We start from the raw sequence: 21040 nt of genomic DNA, 5'->3' as shown, positions 1-21040 counted from the left end.
GTCGGTGACTAGTGTGGTCGCATAGGGCACCATCAAAAAGGGGGCGCTGATCTGCACTGTGCGTGTAACGCTATACCCTTACCCTCATTTATCCCCCCCCCCCCCCCCTTCCTAACCGACGTTCTCCCCAAGACAACTGGAGTGCTCTTTGAAGTGAGGGAGACAACAAGTACCCTTGAAGCACCCAAAAACTGCAGCAGAAAGGAGAGTGGTGGGGGAAAAATGTTGTTACAGCACTTTGTCTACTGATCTGTTAAAAATTAAAAACTCCCTTCAGCATGTCCGTGAGTTGACACCTCTTGTCTATTGTTCTGGAGCAGTGGTGCCTCTATACCTGTGCACGAGGCTTATCAGCACGAGCAGTGTTGGTTCACGTCTTTGAGAAGCACAGGATTTTAAGCTGTGGACCCATAAATACTTAGCCGTAAAAAAAAAAAAAAACGAGCGCACGAAATTGGATTGATTTTATTTTTGAGTAAAGAATGATTTTAGGTGCTACTATTGTTATGTATGCATGAATGAAAACAAAAATTTCATCCAATGACCTGGCTTCTTCTAAAGGTTGGATTTTCTGGGTGTGACATTATTTTAAAGCACAGCTTGTTTTTACTTTAAAATTCCCTCTCCCCTGTCGCTAACAGCCTGAGCAAAAACTAATATTTCTTACAACCGATGGATACAGCGCTACCAGACTGGACACAGCTAGGCAGACAAGACAGAGCGCTGATTCTTGCTGTCCTATCTTGCTGCGTCCTGCCCTTTGCGATGTAGACATGGATTGCACAAACCAGCTTTCCCAACAAGCTGTCTCGTCGCATGCACACTTCTAAGCAGGACAGTTTGTGAAAGGAAAAGGAGGCAGAAATGTTGAAACTTCTGGTGGGTGGCCACAGTTTTTCAGCGAGAAGCAGAAAAGATGGAAAAAGCTCTTTTTGAAGTACAAGAGAAAGCTTAATTTTCACAGTAAGGCTAAACTAGCCTGACTAACCTCACACAACCTACAACTTAACTAAGCAGATTCAGCTCATATTGAAAATAGTAATGTCACCACATTGGACTTTTGTCTGTGTACACGAAGAAAACTGGTACGCCAAGCTTCCTTGACACCAGTCCACAGCTGAGGTACTGTTACTCAGCACCACAGATCCATAATGATAAATATAATGCTTGCAGCAATTTCTACCTTACCAGCTGGAAATATGCTTAAACTCTGCAGTCACCAAATTTAACGTTTCAACTTTGTCCTTCTATCAATATTTTACTCAAAACACGTGCTGCATTTTTTGGTTGGCACTATTAAGAGCAGAGTAGGGAAAACTAAAAATGAGCTGCACAAGCTAGATAATGGTTTCAGAAAAAGTGGAAGTGCATTAAGAAAGCAAGTATCATTGAGCAAAGTGACTCAGAGGAGAGATTACATGAAAAGTGTACAACATGTGCAGAGTATTCAAGGTTGCAGGAAACTAAAGCACCATACGAAAATCCAGCTAACACTGCTCTGCTGCTTCAGGGAAATTTCTGCCAAAACAACCCATGCTGACTGCGATAGCGAACACTACAGTACACAAAAAAAATATAGCCAATTCTGCTTGGTGACCCAATAGTATTACAATTATTCACAACATTTTGGTGACTCAACTGCAAGGGCGCATTTATAGATCACAGGGGGCGGATTTGAACATTTTGCATTGAAAAAATGAGGTTCTACATGGTTTTCCTATGTAAAATTTCTCGGTTCCCCCCCCCCCCCCCCCCTCCAAAAAATCCACCCATGCTCGAGTACCTGCAGACACAAACAAGGACAGCATGGGTTTCCCTTGGCTGAGCACAACCGTAATTTCTCAACTAGGTTTCACGAAAGGCACCTCGATAACTGTAAAGTCTTGAAGCGGCATTGACTCAGTTATTTTATGCCTGCATACAGAGTACTCTTCTGCTCCAAGCTCTATGCCTGCAATCTGTGGAGAACCTGTTTCCCCCCTCCCTTTTGACGTGGCCCATCTTCACCATCGTGTGTGTCAGGACAGCACAGGCTGGGCGAGGAGGGAAGTCTCCCTCATAGGGAAAGCGGAAAGAGAGATGGGAGTGCACCCTCGAAGGCTAAGCAAAACTCCGCTCCAGTGTGGAGCCGTTGAGAGTCTCTTCGAGATCCAGCCAGCGTCACGAGCGGTTGCAGCCGCATGCTCTCGTCACCTTTTGCGGCCGGCATACGGGGATCCATTGTGCCTTGCCGCTAGACTTCTGGTTCCAGGCAGCGAAGTGAGCGCAGCAAACGCACGCTCTCGGCGCCTTCCCCAGATAATGCTCGGGGATGGCTTTGCTCCAAGAATGCGGCGCGCACGGGAAAATCCGTCTGCCATTGTCAGAGCATACAAACGTTCACCGCCGATGCCTCCAAAGTCGCGCCTCTGCCCTAGCTAGTAAGTCGGAAGCCCTTCTTACGTAGCCTTAAGTAGCAATTCTATTTCCAAGGAATGCCTCGTTGATGCTTTGTAGCTAGCTGGCTCGCTCTGTGTATTAATTGCAAGTGTAATAAATAGCATATGGGTGTTCACGTGTTCACGCTTTGTCGTCCCTCCCCTTTGTTCCCTCAAGCACGAACCTCTCCCCGGGTAGCGAGCGGAAACGCTGCATCCGCGGAGAGGGAGTGCGGGGGCGGAAGTCTGCCCTCCCATATTTCCACAAATCTCAAGTCGTCATTGGCAACGACTGGATCCAATAACTGGAGGCACATGGCACAGATTCTTGCAAGCTATAAAAAGTCAATAAATCATTTCATGAGCAAATCACAGAATGAAGCAGAGCGAATGCATTGACAAGGAGCATGAGCTCATCATGAAGCAAGAGAAAGAACGCTGGAAAGGCATCTTAGAGAGTCTTTGTGTGCTTTATCAGAATAAACCTTTTTTTCTCACACCATTACATTGTACTTTATGACTCTTCAATTTCACAGAAAACAACACAAACTTTCTGCTATTACTCAAGCTTCTTGGTGAATATGACTACGTCATGAAAGTGCAATTGAGGCATGTGCTGTGCAGAGATGTGGCATATCACTAGTGCGAAAAAACAATTAAGGCTGAAAAAATTGACATAATGGCAAAGAATGAGGTCAAGTACATAACAGAAAGGTTGAAACCTGCAAATAATCATTCCATCATACCTGTATACCTGAGTTATGTCCAGTCGAGCCCATTTATAACGACCACAGTTTTACCGAATGCTCGCTAATTATGAACGAGGGCGGTGCTACCGTCAAAATATGTATTAGGATGATGGCACTGAGTATCAGATACAACGAACACCTCTGGGCACGCAACTCAGTTACAGCAAACGAGGAGGCACTGTAAACGCAGCCCTGCAGAGGGAAACCCACTTCTTTCAGAAGCGGAGAGCATCTTCTACACTCTGTATGGGCTGCTCCCCCTTTCTATGGAAATAATGTGGAGGCACAAAAAAGAACAAACAATAAAAAAGATGCCAAATAAGAAATACGGGCCTTATCGAATGCCAACATAACATTTTACCCGAAGCGCCCGTCGAAAATGCATGCCTTGAAAGGCGATGCCTAGCGCTGGTGTAAAGTTCAGTAAGCTTCGCATTGGCAGCCTTCTCAGCATAAACATGAACAGCTGTGACTGGTGGTCATCGTTTATCATCAGGAAGAGATGCAATATGCAATGCTTTAAAACCTACTTTCTCATACGCTACATGAAAGACACAAAGACCTGAAAGATGAGCGATTTTTTTTTCATTCGGCGAGTGTGCCACTTCGCCTAAGTTTAGAGGAGTCAAGGGGATGACAGGCAACATGCTCGTCGAGTGATTGTTTTGTTCGACCATGATGGCGAGAAAATGGGAAAGTCCTTCTCGTGCTCAACAACTGTGCAGCGCACAACGTGCTGCCTTCCCTCACTGCGGTGACCATGCTCTTCTGCCACTGAATGCGACGAGCAAGACCAGCCATTTGACATGGAAATTCACGTGCTTAAGGTTTCCTGTTGGTAGCGTGTCACCAGCTCATACTAATAAAAAATGACCGATGAGGTGTCGCAACGTTCCAGTTCGAATTTCCTCTGCTCCGCACCATGGAAAAATAAGGTCGCATGGAGGGAACTCACTGCAGTATACATCAAGAATTGCTTCCCTAAGGCAGCGTTTAAAAAACCAGGAACGATGTAGGACGCTGTCGAGCACCCGGTTCACAGATGCATGTGAATTCGTGGGAACAAATTGTTGCCGCATAGCTCACCGGACCTGATGCCGCCAAAGGTGACTTCGTTAGTGAGGTTGATGACGCCGACATCGGAAAGCCATACACTGATGAAAATCATAGCACACGAAGTACAAAAAATCTCTCACTGCCAGGAATCTGATGCGGACAATGACGAGGAGGCTGACCTACCACCAGCTACCCTGAGCGCTTCCACCACGATTAATTTTATCGCGTCTCTAAACCAGAGTGTTGCTATAGCAAGGATATCAGCGATGAGCATACGTCTGTGCTGGAGAGCTTGGAAAGCACCGTAATAGGGTCAAGTTTGAATAAGCAGGCTTAGTGTCCAAACTTGTATTTTTTTTACTGTAACATGGGAAGCCCACTATGAACCTCGCATACAACGAACGCAACCCGCGCTACCGTCAAGTTCGTTATACGTGCACTCTCGACTGTATTACAGTTTACCTCTTGGACACAATTAATGGCAAGGTCATTATCCAAAACATTTCATCGGGTTTAAACCAGTCAGCGAAGCCAAAGTGTGTTCTATCAGCACTTCAAGAGTTATTGACAGCTCACAGACCACAGGTTCCTTGTTGCCATAGCATGTACTTTGGTATGAAATCCTGTTTAGGGTAATGCCGCAAGCATGTAAAATAAGTGACATTGTCACATGTACACAGATGCGGAGAGCACGTTCAGAATACATTTCTAACTATCACGATGTCGAATATGAAAACCCCTCCCTGATAGCCAAGGCCTCTGCTGAAAGCATGGGTGTTGATGCAAACGTGAGGCCAGCTTCGTAGTTGTGGCAGAAGAAACGACAATTCAAGTACAAAAGAGACAACTAAGCAAATGATGGAGAAAAAACAATCAAGAGGAATTTTTCGCATGAAATGATGGACTCTGTAAAGATGTCAGTTGCTCCATACACTATATGGAGCAGCATGTGAATCTCTGGGGGTTTCCTCTGCAACATCAAAAAACTTCAAAAAGAGTGGTGCTTGCTAGACTGCGCAGCGACCTCCATCCTGCTCTCTAGGACAAATAAAGTGCTGACATAAATGATAAGGACCTTTTTGACGAACTTTGCACCTACGCAGCCTGCGTCGCCTGGTTGCAAAACTCCTCTTATTGTCCTTCAGTTTATAATAAACCAAAACATCGAGGATAACTTCCCTCAGACATGGGTTACGCTTATGAAGTATTACTCCTTACATCGCCTATTTCTATGGCAACAGCATAGAGAAGTTTCTCTAAGTTTAAAATGATAAAGACTCGCCTAAGATCAACTATGGCAAATGAGAGGCTGTCATCTTTGGCAGCCTCTCATCTACACAACAAAGTTGCATCTATTATCAACATGCCAGAAATCACAGCTCAGTTTGCAATGTTAAAAGGCTGCAAGGTTCCGTTACGATATTTGAGTTGTTTCCCTACCACTTGTTTTCTGCATTTAACAAAGTCAAATCACAACACAGCGTAAATGTCACGTCGTTGTTTGAAAGACTTTAAAGGGACACTGAGGAGAAATTGAAGTTGGCTTGTATGGATAGAATACCAGCTCCTGATCACAAAAACGCCGCTCTTACTGAAAACAAAGCTCTTGTAAGGTAGAAAATAGTAAGAACCAAAATACAGGTATCGCCGCCACAGGCCAAACTCGCAAGTACAAGCGTGGTGACATAGGACAAGAGACGCCAGCTTGGAGGAATTTTCCTTCCTACATGGTGCGCGAATCTCTGAGGCTGACAAAGGAAGATTGCACGGTTCAATATTGAAGTAAGTTTTGTTTTAAAACCGATAGTGCACTTTTATCACACCAAGAAAGCAGACAAAAGGCAACCTGAATGTTGGAAGCAAAGAAAACCGATGCTTGGCGGCGCCACAGGTGGCCAGGAGAGTCGATTTGTTAAGGCGCTTCGCGTCTATGAGCTTTGCGTGCCCCGTGGTTTTGTTTTTGACGCGCTTCGATTTACAAGCGCCGAACAACAGAGGAACTCCAAGTGCCACTTCAAGTGCTAGCTAACCTTTGAAGGAGCCTGTTAAGGCTGCTCAGATGATCGCCACGGTCGATGAAAAACTATGATGACACGATGGTCGGTAATCGTACAAGGCAGCACTTGTGTCTTCGCACGCTCGCCCGGCGAAAAATTCCTGGCTGTGCCAGTCAACTTCAAACTACTTAACGGAAATCGTTTATTAGGGACGGGAGACAAGGTACAAGGCAGTTCAGAAAAATTGCTGACGGCCTAGCTCTGTTAGGCCAGGATATACGTAGTGAAAGCGCGATTTCTGCATCGGAAGAGTACATTAACTAGATGCGCCTTTATTGATAATTTCTTGAGCCGTCGTGGCGGTGTGGTAGCGTCTCCGCCTCAAACGCCAAAGGCCCTGCTTCGATTCCAAACCTTGGCACAGGTTTTTTTTTTTATTATTATTCAGTGAGTGGGCGGGGGGTTCAGTGGCTCCCATTGATGCCGCCACCGAATACGTTGGTTAGCGGTTAAGCTCAGGCTCTGTTAAGGCGCGTTTACGCTCCGGCGTAACGCGACGTCACGGCGACGTCACGTCGGCCAAAGCGAGACCCTCTGTGCTTGACCGCCGACCCGTTTGGTGGCTTCGGTGCACTCTGACCGCACTGGCGGGGAGACTTGGAGCATGTCTCTATTTCGCGCCGAGTGCGCCAGCCGCCGCCGGCCCGGCCAGACTGATTCGGCTCCGCGGCGAGGTGCGTGTTGTGACGTAATTCAATAACTTCGGCAGTTGGGCGGAGCTGTTCTTTTCGAGCTCTCGGCTAATTTGATCCATTCACGGTACATGCAAGTGGGCGAGAGAGCCCGATCCAGTGGACCTGTTGGATCTAGCGGAAGCCATTGAAGCGTCGTGCGTCGGCTTTAGTTTCAAGGCGCCCACTTTAATCTCGACCGCCCTTGAGCACCTATCTTTTTTTGTGGCAATAAAATAAATAAATAACTTGGCCCTTGCAACCGTGGGAGACCTCGACGCCGCCTGCTGCCCCGTGCAACTGCGCCGTTCTAGGAATCCCAATCCGTTGGCCCCAAAGCCCCGGCTAGCCTCCGATTTGTGCAAGGCGCCGCCTTTGTCCTGGCGCATCGCGACTCCCCGCACTGGGGTTATGATATTTAGTTTGCAACGGCTGCTCACTAAGGAAGGGGAAACGACCCGCTGGTGCCAAACCTAACCGTGCTCCCTCAAAAGCATCGCACGCTCTGTGGGGCTGAGGTCGCTGAAATGCAGGCCGGAGATTTTGCGAGAACTACGTCGTCGGGTTCGGGAACGGGATCCATCGCTACGCTGGCAAGACGCCGGTGCAAATGTAAACAGAGCGATGGTAGCGACCCCCGATAGATGCATTCAACGTGCGGCGGCGGTAGCTTTCATTTCGGCAGCTGCTAGACCGCACCGCTAGCCGCCAGAAATCACGGAGTCTCCGTTTACGTCACGTTTCACGTCGCTCCGTCCTGTGACGTCATAAGAGTTCTCCGTGTCGTCATAAGAGTTCTCGAGTTTGAATCGGAGCGGCGGGAAAAACTTTGTCAACTTCGAATCCAAATTTCTTTTAAATAAATGCATCTTTCGCTGCCCGACAAGCGGCAACAAAGCCATGAAATGCCGAACTATCAGATTTTGCTAACAAAAAAAAATTGATAGGGTTCTCCTCAGTGTCCCTTTAAAACCTTTTATATTTATATACTACTAAAAGCTTGTATTTCGGTATTGCTTTTTGACTTTTTATGACATTCTTATCTTCACAGTTATGCTTCACTGCTTATGATAATTTACTTTTTCAACTGATATTCATTGCTTGCACAAAATCACTATCTTGCTCATTATGTAAAAAATGACCTCTACATTTTTTCTTTGGGCAGCACCTTATATTTAACGGTTGGACTTTTTGGCTGGAACTGAATAAAAAGATAAAAGTAAGCCGAATTCAATTTTCGAAATTCGGTTTTAACCAAAAAAGGTCAGTATTTTTGGCATGCAAGCCACAGCAAGCTGGCTATTGAGTAGGAGTTGCACTCATTCAAATATGAAAAATAATAGAGTACTCCAGCCAAGGACGTGGTAAGACTGTGGTACCTTTGGATGAAGTAGTGTAGTTGAGCATTTCGAGGTAATGCTTCACTATTTTACATGCCTCTGCAGACTGGGAGGCTACACGTACCTCCCCACCAAGTGTCGTATGCTATGTTCACTTTAATCACCTGCCTAATGCATTTGTACGTTAAGCAGGTTGCTCCACTGCATGTAACAACACTGCTGCGAAACTATGCATACATATCACCAAAATGTGTTATGTTCTGGCTACTGCAAATGCTAAGTGGCGATCCCATAGCTGCCATCAACACGCAGGCCACATGATGCCCCATGCTCTCGCTGAACCCAGAGCAACAATTTAACAATAACATGCCAAGCCTCCTTTTAATGCCAAAGCATTATATTGCTAATCAGCAATGAAACCCGGCGTCGGCATTTAGCAGCAGCAGTGCAAGCTTCTTCAAAAATTACTGAAGCTGTCTGGCATTCTTGGCTAATGCAACTAATATAGCTTTCAGTGGCAAGTCTCTTTGGTTTTGCATACTTTAAATTCAATTATCTACTTGTAAATTCGGAGGTTTGTGACTTCTCACATTATAGTGGCAACCTGCCGTGGTGCACCTTCAGGCTTGAGTCATCTAAATAGGCAGCTTGAGGTGCTGCACAGTCAAACATAATTTTGTTTTATGATTAGGCTTCCTCCTGAAGACGACCAGAAAAAAAAAATCTAATGCAAAAAGGTAAATAAAAAGAAAAAGAAAAGAGTTTGGAGGGGGGGCTTGGCAGGGGTTTGGACAGGGCACCAAATGAGGCAAGGTTTACCCCTTGTTAGCCAGATGGTTAGCAACTAAACTATAGTCAGTCAGCATAGATGCTTGTCAGTCAGATGTCATGGAAGCGGTGAAAATGGTGGTAGCTTACGTTCTGATGCACAGTCACGGCCACAATAGTACGGTGCACACTTCGGCAATCAAACACTCCTCATGCATCACCAAACAAAAATTAGGAGGTACTAATTGCATACGATAGAAAATAATGCTGGTGAGCTCGCATATACTCTCAACAGTCATCCATATTTCCACTGGGCAATGCGCAAGAAAATGTGTATTATTTTGGCCACACTTGCACCAGTTTCCACGCGACACCACTGTGATGCAGAGAAACCACACTGGCAGATGTTTGACCCGCTGTAACTGTGTGCTGGTGGTTCTGTGCGCGAAAGCCAATCTAAATGGCATTTGGCATTGTTTATCGCGACTTCCCGAATTGCCACAAAGGCCTTCAAACGGCGCTAAAATTTCAAAGGAGGTCCCTTATTACTTTCTAATAAGGTTTGCTAAAGGTTCCGCTCCTTCAATGACTAAACTTTGCTGCTCCTGCAAGCATTCTTGATGGAATTGTATATAACAAATTTCAGCAGTATCAAACTAGTACTTTGTGATCTTTTACCTGTTTGCTATAATGTACTCAGCTCATCCACATGCTCGGCAGGGTCATAAAGATCAAAGCTGCTTTACGGCTGGCTGCGATAGGCACCTAATTGAATGTGGGGCCTCTATCTGGCATTCCAGTTTTCATACATTTCTGCGCAACATCAATGTTTTCATCGTGAAAATTAGCAGCAAGATCACCACCTCCTACATCAACTATGCTTCACAAGAGAACAGGAAATCTTTCATGGCACAGAAAAGCACAAGCAACACTGCCAGCTGACTAGAAGCTTTAGATTTTACATACATTAAAGAATGAAAATGGTATTCATAAACCAGTTAGTGCAGAAAGCCACTAAATACAAATGAAGTGGTCAGTAAGCACAGTTTTGCCGTCAGCTGTGTTGGAGATTCAATGCGACTATACATTACGTGGAACTGCCAGTTAACCAGGTACGCACGCAGTGACGAGGCCTTACTGTGATATATTGTTTTGAAAAAAGTCACATATTCCTCTTATCTTTCCCACTACAAAGTTTTAAGGTGCTCAGTTCCAAGTGCCTTAAAGGTCCATGTGTAGACAATATAATGCTACTGATTTATATAAATAGCATTGCTGACATTGTCAATGACAGTGTGAATGTGAAACTGTGTAAATATAAACTGTACATAAGACAACTGTAATGTTATAAACAACAAACTTTGTTGCATTAAATCTTTTCTGAACTTACAGACTAGTGTGAAGAGAGCGGTATGAAGATTAACTTTATTACAACTGTTCCTAAGTCAATAACAAGAAAGAAAATTCTCTTGATTACAATTATCACATGTGAGACCAGTTTAATAACTCTGTTTTGGCTGTTGAATATTTAGGGTTAACTGTTACAGACAACCTCAAATAGGACATGCATATTGGTAACGTCATCACTAATGCATTTAATAAGCTTTGTTTTCTTTGCAAAAAATTAAAAGGCTCCACTCCAGGCGTTAAACTTTAAGCATACCACTCTCTAGCCAGACCTGCTCTCGAGTATGCCTTTATAGAATGGGACCCGAATTATACAAAGGGCACTGCTAAACTAGAGTGCATCCAATGCCTTTCTACCAGATTTATTCTGTCTGATTATCGGGCAACTTCATCGGTCACTAATATATTGAGATAGCTCAACTTGGAACCCCTTGATGTATGCCGTCAAGTTTCCAGGCCGAAATTTTTTTACACGCTATACCACAACAAATCTGGTTTGCCACGTGATACCTACATTTTTGCTGCACCCCATAGATGAAAGGTTTGTTCGATTCACCTGCACTACCTGAACTAGCTCCGTTCATGCTGCACTTCACCATTTGCTTCAAGAGTGCAGCCTTGGGCCCTCTGCACGAAGCCATTCTTTCCAAGCAAGTGCAGATGTCATGCAGACCTAGTTCAGCGAAATTCTGCACTTCGTCGACTGCCAATGCCGATTTCGTGCAGCAGCAGACTGCATCATGACAGTGGATGACGGAATCGATGGACGCAAGTATGCATGGACGACACCGACACACCGAAGTGGGCAGCCAGTGAATAAGTGCTGCACTGGGTCCCAAGGCAGCAGATAATGACAAGGCATGTCTTCTCTGCACTCATCTGTGGACGGCCTCCCATGGTGTGTGGCAGAAACTTCAAAGGAACCGACAAGAGTGTCGAACCTGACACGGTGGAGCGGAAAAAACGCTTGAAATCAAAATTACTCTTCACCTCTACCACCATCGGCAGTGAGCCACCGTTCTTTTTTTTTCTTCTTCTTCTACACAGCAGAAAAGAAAAACATGTACAGTGGACGACCAATACCCTAAAACCCATGACAGCGTAAAAGAGGCAGAAGGTTTGCACAACTTCCACACTATGGCGATAGTTTCTGTTCGGAAAGTGTCACGCTGTACGTGCACTGCAGAACTGGCGCTACATGAGTGTGGAACTTTTTTTCGCACCACCATGAACTAGTTCAGATCGTGCACGGCAAACCGCACAGATCTTGAGTAAACTGAACCATTCCAGGTAATACGCCCATATCTCACCAGGATCAAACTTTATCAGAATTTCCACTTTCCCCTCGCAACGCACTGCTGTGCGCCGCCACTGAATGTTGAATCTTCAGATGAAAAAAATCTTTGTTGAATTGCTACTGCAGCACATGTAACTCTCTCCTGGCTGGACAGCGCTGCTGCCTGCAGTACAGTCGAAGACCGAAAATTCAGACGTCTGATTTTTCAGACATGCTTGATTATTCGGACTTTTCGCGGCACCACGACATGGCCCATAGTGCCAATGTATAAGAGTACCTGAAATTTTGGACGCACTGCAACTGACTGCTCGATTTTTCGGACCTCGTTCGCACTCGCCGCCAATACCCAAGCCGCCATATGTGTACAGTGGAACCTCATTAATTCAAACTGCAGAAGAGATCAAAAACTTTAATTCAAACTGTAGAAGAGATCGAAAACTTGATCAAACAAAACGAAATTCAAGCTTAAAGGGAGCCTTGCGATGCTGAAATTCTGCGAGAGTTGGCACACTGCGCTTGCGTGGTTTCGAATTCATACTGTTCTAAAATGTCTTCCATCGCACGAACTTGAACAGTAGTCAGACCTCGCAGAACTCCTCTCTGCCGATCCTTTCATCCCGAATACGGAAAGAGGTAGCAGTGAAGTGCATGGGAGGCGTACGGCTTCACGGAGACAGTGAGTGCGGGAGGAAATGGTGGTGTATTTAAAAGCGAGGTCAACGTACCTGCAGCAAAACGCACTGTAACCCTGACTTTTCTATCGTAAAACCGTAAACAACTGCCGTTTCGATGACAGGCAAGACACCTTTCATTATACACAAGCCACCGCAGAGTGCATATTGCCGGATATGATGCAGATTTTGGCTGTAGTCGCTAGGCCTAATGACGAAGGCCAACGCCAATGGAGAGCTTGCTTCGGCTGTTTCTCAATTCTTGTTGTTTCGCCATCTTCACTTTCTCGTTCCGGGCCCATCGTACTGCGGGCGCAGCACAGTTCCCACAGCGGCATTCCTTTCTCGTTTAGACTTTGTCTCAACCTGTGCGTTCATAGGCGACATGCCGATGAACCAGGCTGAGCTCGTAAAAGCGGTCGCCGCCTGTCGTCTGTGCACATGTTGCACGGCGAAATTTAGTCATGAGGAGCTTTAGAATACAGTCAAATCCCGTTACAATGAAATTCACAGGGGCAACGAAAAAACTTTCGTTGAAACGAAAATTTCGTTGTCGCGAAATCGGCCCAAAAAACTACGATCTGACTGCACTGTTCAAAAATAGCATTTATTTCAAAAAATTCGGTCATCTTGGCTTGCATCCTTTTAGTAGACATGAGCGTCGTGGTGTGAGTTTCACACTCGGCCAACAACTGCATTGCGATGACGTCGTCATGCGCACCAATAAAAGCACGAATGGTGTCAAATGCGTCCATCACATGCAATGTAGACAGGCAGGGCTGGTGCATCTTGCACGTTGCTCTCATCTTCGGACGAGGTACAAATGAAACACCGGACAATCGCACTGCATCGGGGCGGCTCTGCTGCGCTTCTCTGTCGATATGATGGATGATATCCAATGGCGCCACCCATTCGCACTCGACGCACTATGGGCACACATCGATTCCAGCAAGCATTTTCGGTGAAATTAAATGCCATGAATGTACGGACGGGTAACATTATGCTTGTTTTGTCGTAAAATAAATGTTAAGCTTATCTCCACTGATATCCAATGGCACCACCCATTCGTACTCGACGCACTATGGGCACACATCGATTCCAGCAAGCATTTTCGGTGAAATTAAATGCCATGAATGTACGGACGGGTAACATTATGCTTGTTTTGTCGTAAAATAAATGTTAAGCTTATCTCCACTGATATCCAATGGCGCCACCCATTCGCACTCGACGCACTATGGGCACACATCGATTCCAGCAAGCATTTTCGGTGAAATTAAATGCCATGAATGTACGGACGGGTAACATTATGCTTGTTTTGTCGTAAAATAAATGTTAAGCTTATCTCCACTGATATCCAATGGCACCACCCATTCGTACTCGACGCACTATGGGCACACATCGATTCCAGCAAGCATTTTCGGTGAAATTAAATGCCATGAATGTACGGACGGGTAACATTATGCTTGTTTTGTCGTAAAATAAATGTTAAGCTTATCTCCACTGATATCCAATGGCACCACCCATTCGTACTCGACGCACTATGGGCACACATCGATTCCAGCAAGCATTTTCGGTGAAATTAAATGCCATGAATGTACGGACGGGTAACATTATGCTTGTTTTGTCGTAAAATAAATGTTAAGCTTATCTCCACTGATATCCAATGGCGCCACCCATTCGCACTCGACGCACTATGGGCACACATCGATTCCAGCAAGCATTTTCGGTGAAATTAAATGCCATGAATGTACGGACGGGTAACATTATGCTTGTTTTGTCGTAAAATAAATGTTAAGCTTATCTCCACTGATATCCAATGGCACCACCCATTCGCACTCGACGCACTATGGGCACACATCGATTCCAGCAAGCATTTTCGGTGAAATTAAATGCCATGAATGTACGGACGGGTAACATTATGCTTGTTTTGTCGTAAAATAAATGTTAAGCTTATCTCCAGTGAACAAAAATTTCGTTGGAGCGGAAATGCACCTGAAAAGATAATTTGTTGTGGCGAGAACTAGCATGCATTGTTTTCTATGGCTAGCTGACGGGGGATCTGAAATATTTCGTTGAAGCAAAAATTTCATTGACGCGGCATTCATTGTAGCGGGGTTCGACTGTATGTCCAATACAACAGACTCATTCCTCCGGCACAATAAGTTCGTGAATTTTTCGGTGAAATTTGATTTTCCGGACTGCCTGATTTTTTGGTCATTTTCGCGGTCCCTAGAAATCTGAAAAATCGGTCGTCGACTGTATTTTTAAATAAAAAAAAAAACAGTCGGTTCCAGCCTGTTTTGATAGCCAAAAACAATCTAGGGCATTCCAGGTCACAGTTAAAAACTAAGCCAAAAGTGCTCAGTGGCAGACTATTCAACTTACCAAATTAAAGCTTGGCAAAAGTGACCGAAAGAAGGCTCCCATCATACTCTGGTCTCCAATTTGCTGTGCCCTGAAAAGACAAGATCACAACAAAGATGAGCAACAAGAGATCAAAAATAAAATAAAAAAGAAATAACATATTTCTTCGCATAATGATCGCGTTCTTTTCCCCAAATATCTCTGAGTGCTGGGGGGGGGGGGGGGGTGAATTTATTATGTGGTGTAAAATATTCGGAAAGAAAAATTATGGGCGATCACACAATGTGATGCGACAAATCTGCAACAGCAGGGTGTCAACCGTATCGCCTCCATTTGTGCTTAGCATTTTCTATGCACTGCTTCTAATTCAGCTGCTTGCACTGCTGGATCATCGCTTATTTTCCACTTCCGCCACTCATACTGCTGAATCCTGGTGTCTTGCTCTTCCCACTGTCACCTTAGCTACCACAACTTGGCACGCTGGGTACGCAAGGCTATCACAATGTGTTCACTAGTCGAGGGTCCAAGAACATCTAGCGGAAACGCAAGGTCGAGCGCGACTGACAAAGCATCGGGCACGAGGCCCTGAGCTGGCGCACGACAATAATGACATCGTGCAACGAATCAAACCAGCTCACTCTCCCCTCCACACTTCCTCCGTTTACTGCTCTGGCGCAACTCCGGCGTAAGCTCTGGTAGGGGTGCTGGGGTGGTTTACAGACAACACATAACGGCCAACTTGGCGAAAAGAAACCATAATGTTGTCGCATTAAAACTGAAGCAGTAAAAATGGGACAAAAATTTGGCTGGTGGAATAATTACTTTCTCCAAGGTGGCTCACTTTCTAAATAAAACAAAATGCACTCTTCAGCACAGTTCCTGCACTCAAGAGCATAGTCAACAACTTTTATCTTAAACCCACACATATAACTCGCGAAGCAGACAATAATGACATCTGAAGAAAGCCACAACCAGAGTTCACTCTAGCATAAAACACAGTATGCAGTGCGAAGCCCGACCTCAACAAGTAGCAACAATCATAAAAATGGCAGATCAAGCAGAGAAACCTGCATGACCAGGCATGGTTTCCATAGGTTCTTTAATTCCTCACGGCTGTTCGTCCCATAGGGTAGTATAGTAGTCTTGACATTCAACAGATCGCACTTTGTAGTGCTGCGTAGTTGTTTCGGTTTATAAAAAACAGCACCTGGTAGCATTCACCATCATCATCAGCAGACTACGCACAAAAATAAAGGGGTGTCTTTATTAAGCGAAGGGAAAAAAAATACTTTTTTTTTTGGCAGTCAAACTTTGGAGTGCATTCATTATGCGAGCGTATTCATTATGCGAGTTAATACGATATACCTCTTGCTCATGTCTTGCTCTACTGCTATGATAATCATGTGCTGTTACAATACTATCTTCAGAAGTGTGAAGAAAATGTGCTGGCTGACCTACCTTGGAGGTCGTGTGTAGCTCACGATAGCATCAGCCGGTGGCAGGGGATCAAAGCCAAAGATCGGAGAGTTTGACAGCTCCTAAAAACAAGTCCACATGTCACAGCATATTGCATGTTCCCTAACTCAATGTGCACAAAAGGCTGCTGGCATTATCTTACGAACATGAGACGCCTTTTCCGTGCAACCACCACATGAAAAATGGTGCTGGCATTGAAAGAGTGCAAATGGCCTCAGCTCAACTGTGACATCACTTTTTTAATAGCTATCAGCTACTCAACATGGATTCTCTTCTAGCAGAAAATCAAAGCAAGCCTCTATTGTCTACTTTACCTAACAGCTTAATCAAAATGAAGACAGATGATCAAACTTGTAAAGAGAGCCCTTTTCATGACTGGCATCTAGAGAATTGCCCCAAAATGACACATCTTTTTCTGACTTTGGGAGACAGCTACCAACTCAGCAAGCCTGTTCAAAAGACACACATTTCACGCCAAGTATGGAATAGAATGAGGTTAGCCTGAAGCAGTTGGCATGCCAGCTCTTTCCACACAATTGGCTCATGATAACAAATGTCAACAAAGCCACAACAGGACAAGCTGATTCATCATTGTGCCGCTCGCATTTTGCCACACCTATGCAAACTTGCCCAACACCCAACATTGCAAGCTGAAGCTATCAGACCTGAACACAAATTTTACTCAAACTAGGCATTTGATCTGGTACTGGCAAACTAGCAAAACGCTTTTGAAAAACAAGCCATGTGTAGAGAAGCAGCACAGGCAGCCTGAAGAAGATACAGTATAATCTCGTTACAACAGATCCGGTTACAACGGATATTCGGACATAACATACCGATTTGCGATGTTTGGTCGATTTTCCTCTCTCTTCCATTGACTGAACTTCGCTTACTGCGGATTCAGCTACAACGGACATTCGGATAGAGCGGACCAGATTTTGGAGATAATTTGGATTCGCACTTCGCTACAGCGGACTTTTTGGCAGTAAATGTGGCCTATATTCAAACGTTCCTTGGATCGCGGCGACTGACGGCACGAGCAATGGCGGCGGGTGCCATTTTGCTATCGCCATCTACAGCTGCTGCGTACCAACGAACTCCGAACGTAAATCTGTCGATGCTCAGCTCGTAGCCACGGCTCGCCGAAAAAAAAAAGAAGCAGAGAACGACTTTAAACATAAATCGACAACCCCTGCTCCGCTTTCAGCCAGACTGGTCAAGAAAAGATTGTCTGCTGCGTGAAGAACAAGGATGCGATTCTGACAAAGCAGGTGACCGGCGACCTGCAACCGAAGAGGTTCCGATTCCGCGAGGCTTCGTATCCGAACGTCGAGGAGTCACTGCTGGTATGGCTTCGTGACGTCCGTTATCGAAACATAACCTGTGAATGGTTTTCTGCTGCGGAAACGGGCGGAACAACTTGCCGTCATTTTAGACCACAACGACTTCAAATGCAGTGAAGGGTGGCTAAACCGATTCAAATCACGGCACGGAATCTCCTTTTAAGTGCATTTCTGGAGAGTCGGACAGCGTCGACGACAGTGTGGTGGCGGGCTGGAAAGACCATTCGCTGCCGGGTCTGCTCGCAGGCTACGCTCTCGAGATATTTTCAACGCTGACGAAAGCGGACTTTTTTACAAACTGAGACCGGGAAAGATGCTCGCTTTCTCTGCAGATGCATGTCACGGGGGGAAGCAGTCTAAAGAACGTGTGAGCATTCTTCTCTGCTGCAATATGGATGGGAGCGAGAAAGTAAAGCTCCTTGTCATAGGGAAGTCTAAAAGGCCCTTATGCTTGCACAAAGTGCACATTCCTGTAGACTGGGAGTACAACAAAAGTGCCTGGATAACGAAAGACATCTTTAACAAATGGCTGCTGAACTTTGACAGTAAGATGAGGAACGAGAAGAGGAATTTGGTACTGTTCCTTGACAACTGCTCGATCCATATGCAAGTACCAGAGCTGCAGGCCACCAAAGTGTTATATTTTCCTCCTGGCACAACTTCAAAAGCACAGCCAATAGACCAGGGTGTTGTTCACTCTCTCAAGGCAAGATACCGCACTCGCCTTGCAGAGCGCCTGCTCTATGACATGCAACAGAAGAGGGAGTCTGTGATAGACTTGAAATTTTCTGTACAGATAATCTCAGCATTGTGGGAGCAACTCGATGCAAACATCATTAAGAATTGTTTTCATAAAGCTGGATTTATTTTGGACAACAATGAGCCACCAGCACCTCTGGCAGAGGATCAAGACCAGCCAGATCCAGCACTATGGGCAGCTGTGCAAGAAGCATTCGGCACACAAGATTTTGCAGAGTATGCGGGTGTGGATGCTGAATTGGTCAGCACGGAACAGCTGACGGACGACGAGATTGTTGCCCAAGTCAGGAGAGTGCCTGCCATTGACCAAGACCAGGATGACGAAGAGGATGAAGGTGTCACTGCCCCTCGAAAGGTTACCACCTCCGAAGCACTCCAGCATATGCAAGGCCTAAAATCATGCTTTGGGCAAAACGCTGCACCTGAAGAAGTCAATCACCTTGTGCTAATGGAGGCACAAATTGTGTCAAAAGCTGTTACTTATTCGGTTCAGCCAAAGTTGACGAACTTCTTTAAGAAGTGCTAAGTTATCAATAAAGCATATGTTGTCGGCAGGCATTGCATGTCGTGTATTCTGTTTACAACAGACTCTGAGTGGTTATAGACCAAAGTCTGTTGTAACAGTATTTGGATTGTACAGACTTCTCTTACAACAGACCAAAACCCTGGGCACTATCGAGGTCTCTTATAATGAGATTATACTGTAGTATTCTTGTTCACAATTGGTGCAATGCAGCTGGCAAAATTGCAGACGCATTTTTTATCTGCTGGTCATTGATGGAGTTCTTGGTGACGCTCCACCACGCCATTTAATAGGAATCAAAAGATAAATCCATAAATAGAGAAACAACAGATTATGCTAGACTGATAGATCTCAGAGCTCTGCCAGCATTTTTTTTTTATAGTGAAAACAGGACTCTGTTCCTTCGAAAATAGCAAACGAAGTCCCCAATTTCATACCCCATTGACCCACACACAATGTGGGGAGTTTAGATGTTCCCTGCATTTTATGACAGAGCATACACATTATCACAGGGTGTGTGCGGGATGGGTTCCAAGGTTTCTTATGCAAATTCACAAGGTGCAGCATTCCAGCACAAGCCCATGTCTACGCTGACATGTCTGCAGCGCTACCAGTAGATCTTAAAGCTCATGGTCACCTAAAATTATATGTGGGTATAGTTTGCTATGCCAGAAACCAAACAAGCAACAATGGCAAAGATACACCCATCTTCTCTAAGCAGATCAAAGCAGTTCAGGTGTCCCTCATAGCCTGAGTCACTTTGGGATGTTAAACCCCCATAACCCCAAACCAAATAGTTCAAAATAGCCTTTATGGTCATGAAGACAAAGGCTGCCGTGTTTTGCAGCGTTTGTCTCACTCGTATCATCTTACTGGCAGAGTTCATGAAGCCTGAAAAGACAGCCACTGCAGTGACGTACCACAAGATTCTGAAATGAATGGGGAGTGCTATGCACAACAAAAGGTGAAAGCTAAATTCTAACCTTGAAAATGTCCAACATTAAGGTGCAACATGGGCCAAGAATCACACTCAGCAATTCAGATGGGCTAACCCAGAGTTGGATCTGTCAGTCTTTCACCTTTTTTGATAAACAAAATAGTGGCATACCAAGCAGTGATCCAGCTATCCTGAACACAGGATGACCGGGGGGAGACTGGCATAGAGCATGAGTTACATATAGCAATAAGAACACCGTGAAGCTAGTGATACAGTATTGTATGGCATGTGGTGTTTAATATCCCAAAGCTGCCCATGGGCAATGAGAGAGGCCAAAGTGGAAGGCTCCAAGTTAATTTAGACCACCTGGTGTTCTTCAACAAGCATCAACGTCGCACGGCACATGGACATATTTGTATTTCGCCTTGATCGAAATGCGGTCACTGCAAGATTTGATCCCGCAACCTTGGGCACAACAGCTGAATGCCAAAGCCACTGAGCCACTGCGAGGGGTCTGTGCCATAGTATGATAAATGCCTAAACCTCTGTGATAGTTCTGTGGAAAGCAGCCAATGGATGTACTGGACAGTTGTATGTAATAATGATGACTTGATTTTAATGGCACAAGGGTAGCTTGCCCAAAGAGCACCATGGCTAACATGTTCTGAACAGCGCAAAGTGGGGTCAAAGACCCATTTTCCCAAACCTTCCACTAAACAGGAGCTGAGCATCAGGCAAGTGGAAAGCTTAGCTGTGGGTACCCAGCGGCAGTGGGGATCATCCCCTGCACATCCTGCACACAATGCAGATGCTCAGAACACGAGGTTACCACAGCGGTCGACTGCTGCAGTAATGTGTTTTTGTAGCGATAACTACATTACGGTAGCATTTTGAGCTTTCAGCGTGACGGCACCGCCACCCTGTGGCTGCGCCGCCACACTGTCATGGTGCGGAGCAGCTGCCAGCGGCGCGGCGCCGTGGCTGATCACGTGGTTGGTCACGTGACCAAGTTCCACTCTACCAGCTGTAGCTGTCGCGTCATTCCATGTTTAACCAGAGCTAAACCACCGCCAATTTTTTTTCTTTTTCACACGTGTTTTTATTCCTTCAACTAAAACCTAAAGAAAGGAGAAAGAAGACACCCTTATAATTTTTGTTCATGTCTTCAACGTCTTTTAAAACACCTAGTGCAGCTTCTCCAATTG

General features: G+C 45.3%; 1 protein-coding gene across 1 annotated transcript in view; it reads right to left on the bottom strand.

The window, feature by feature from the left end:
• The window catches only part of Nulp1 (Nuclear localized protein 1), a 48910-nt gene that overhangs the window by 1411 nt on the left and 26459 nt on the right, over positions 1-21040 (bottom strand). The window contains exons 12-13 of the mRNA XM_077649506.1: positions 16256-16335; positions 14819-14888 (exon numbers count right to left, since the gene is read on the bottom strand). Of these exons, the coding sequence (XP_077505632.1) occupies positions 14819-14888; positions 16256-16335 (150 nt within the window). The remainder of the gene's footprint in view (positions 1-14818; positions 14889-16255; positions 16336-21040) is intronic.

This window comes from Amblyomma americanum, chromosome 1 (genome assembly GCF_052857255.1).
Source record: "Amblyomma americanum isolate KBUSLIRL-KWMA chromosome 1, ASM5285725v1, whole genome shotgun sequence".
Taxonomy (NCBI): Eukaryota; Metazoa; Arthropoda; class Arachnida; order Ixodida; family Ixodidae; genus Amblyomma; species Amblyomma americanum.
Note: the sequence above shows the minus strand (reverse complement) of the source record. Positions and strands in the feature narration are given on the sequence as shown.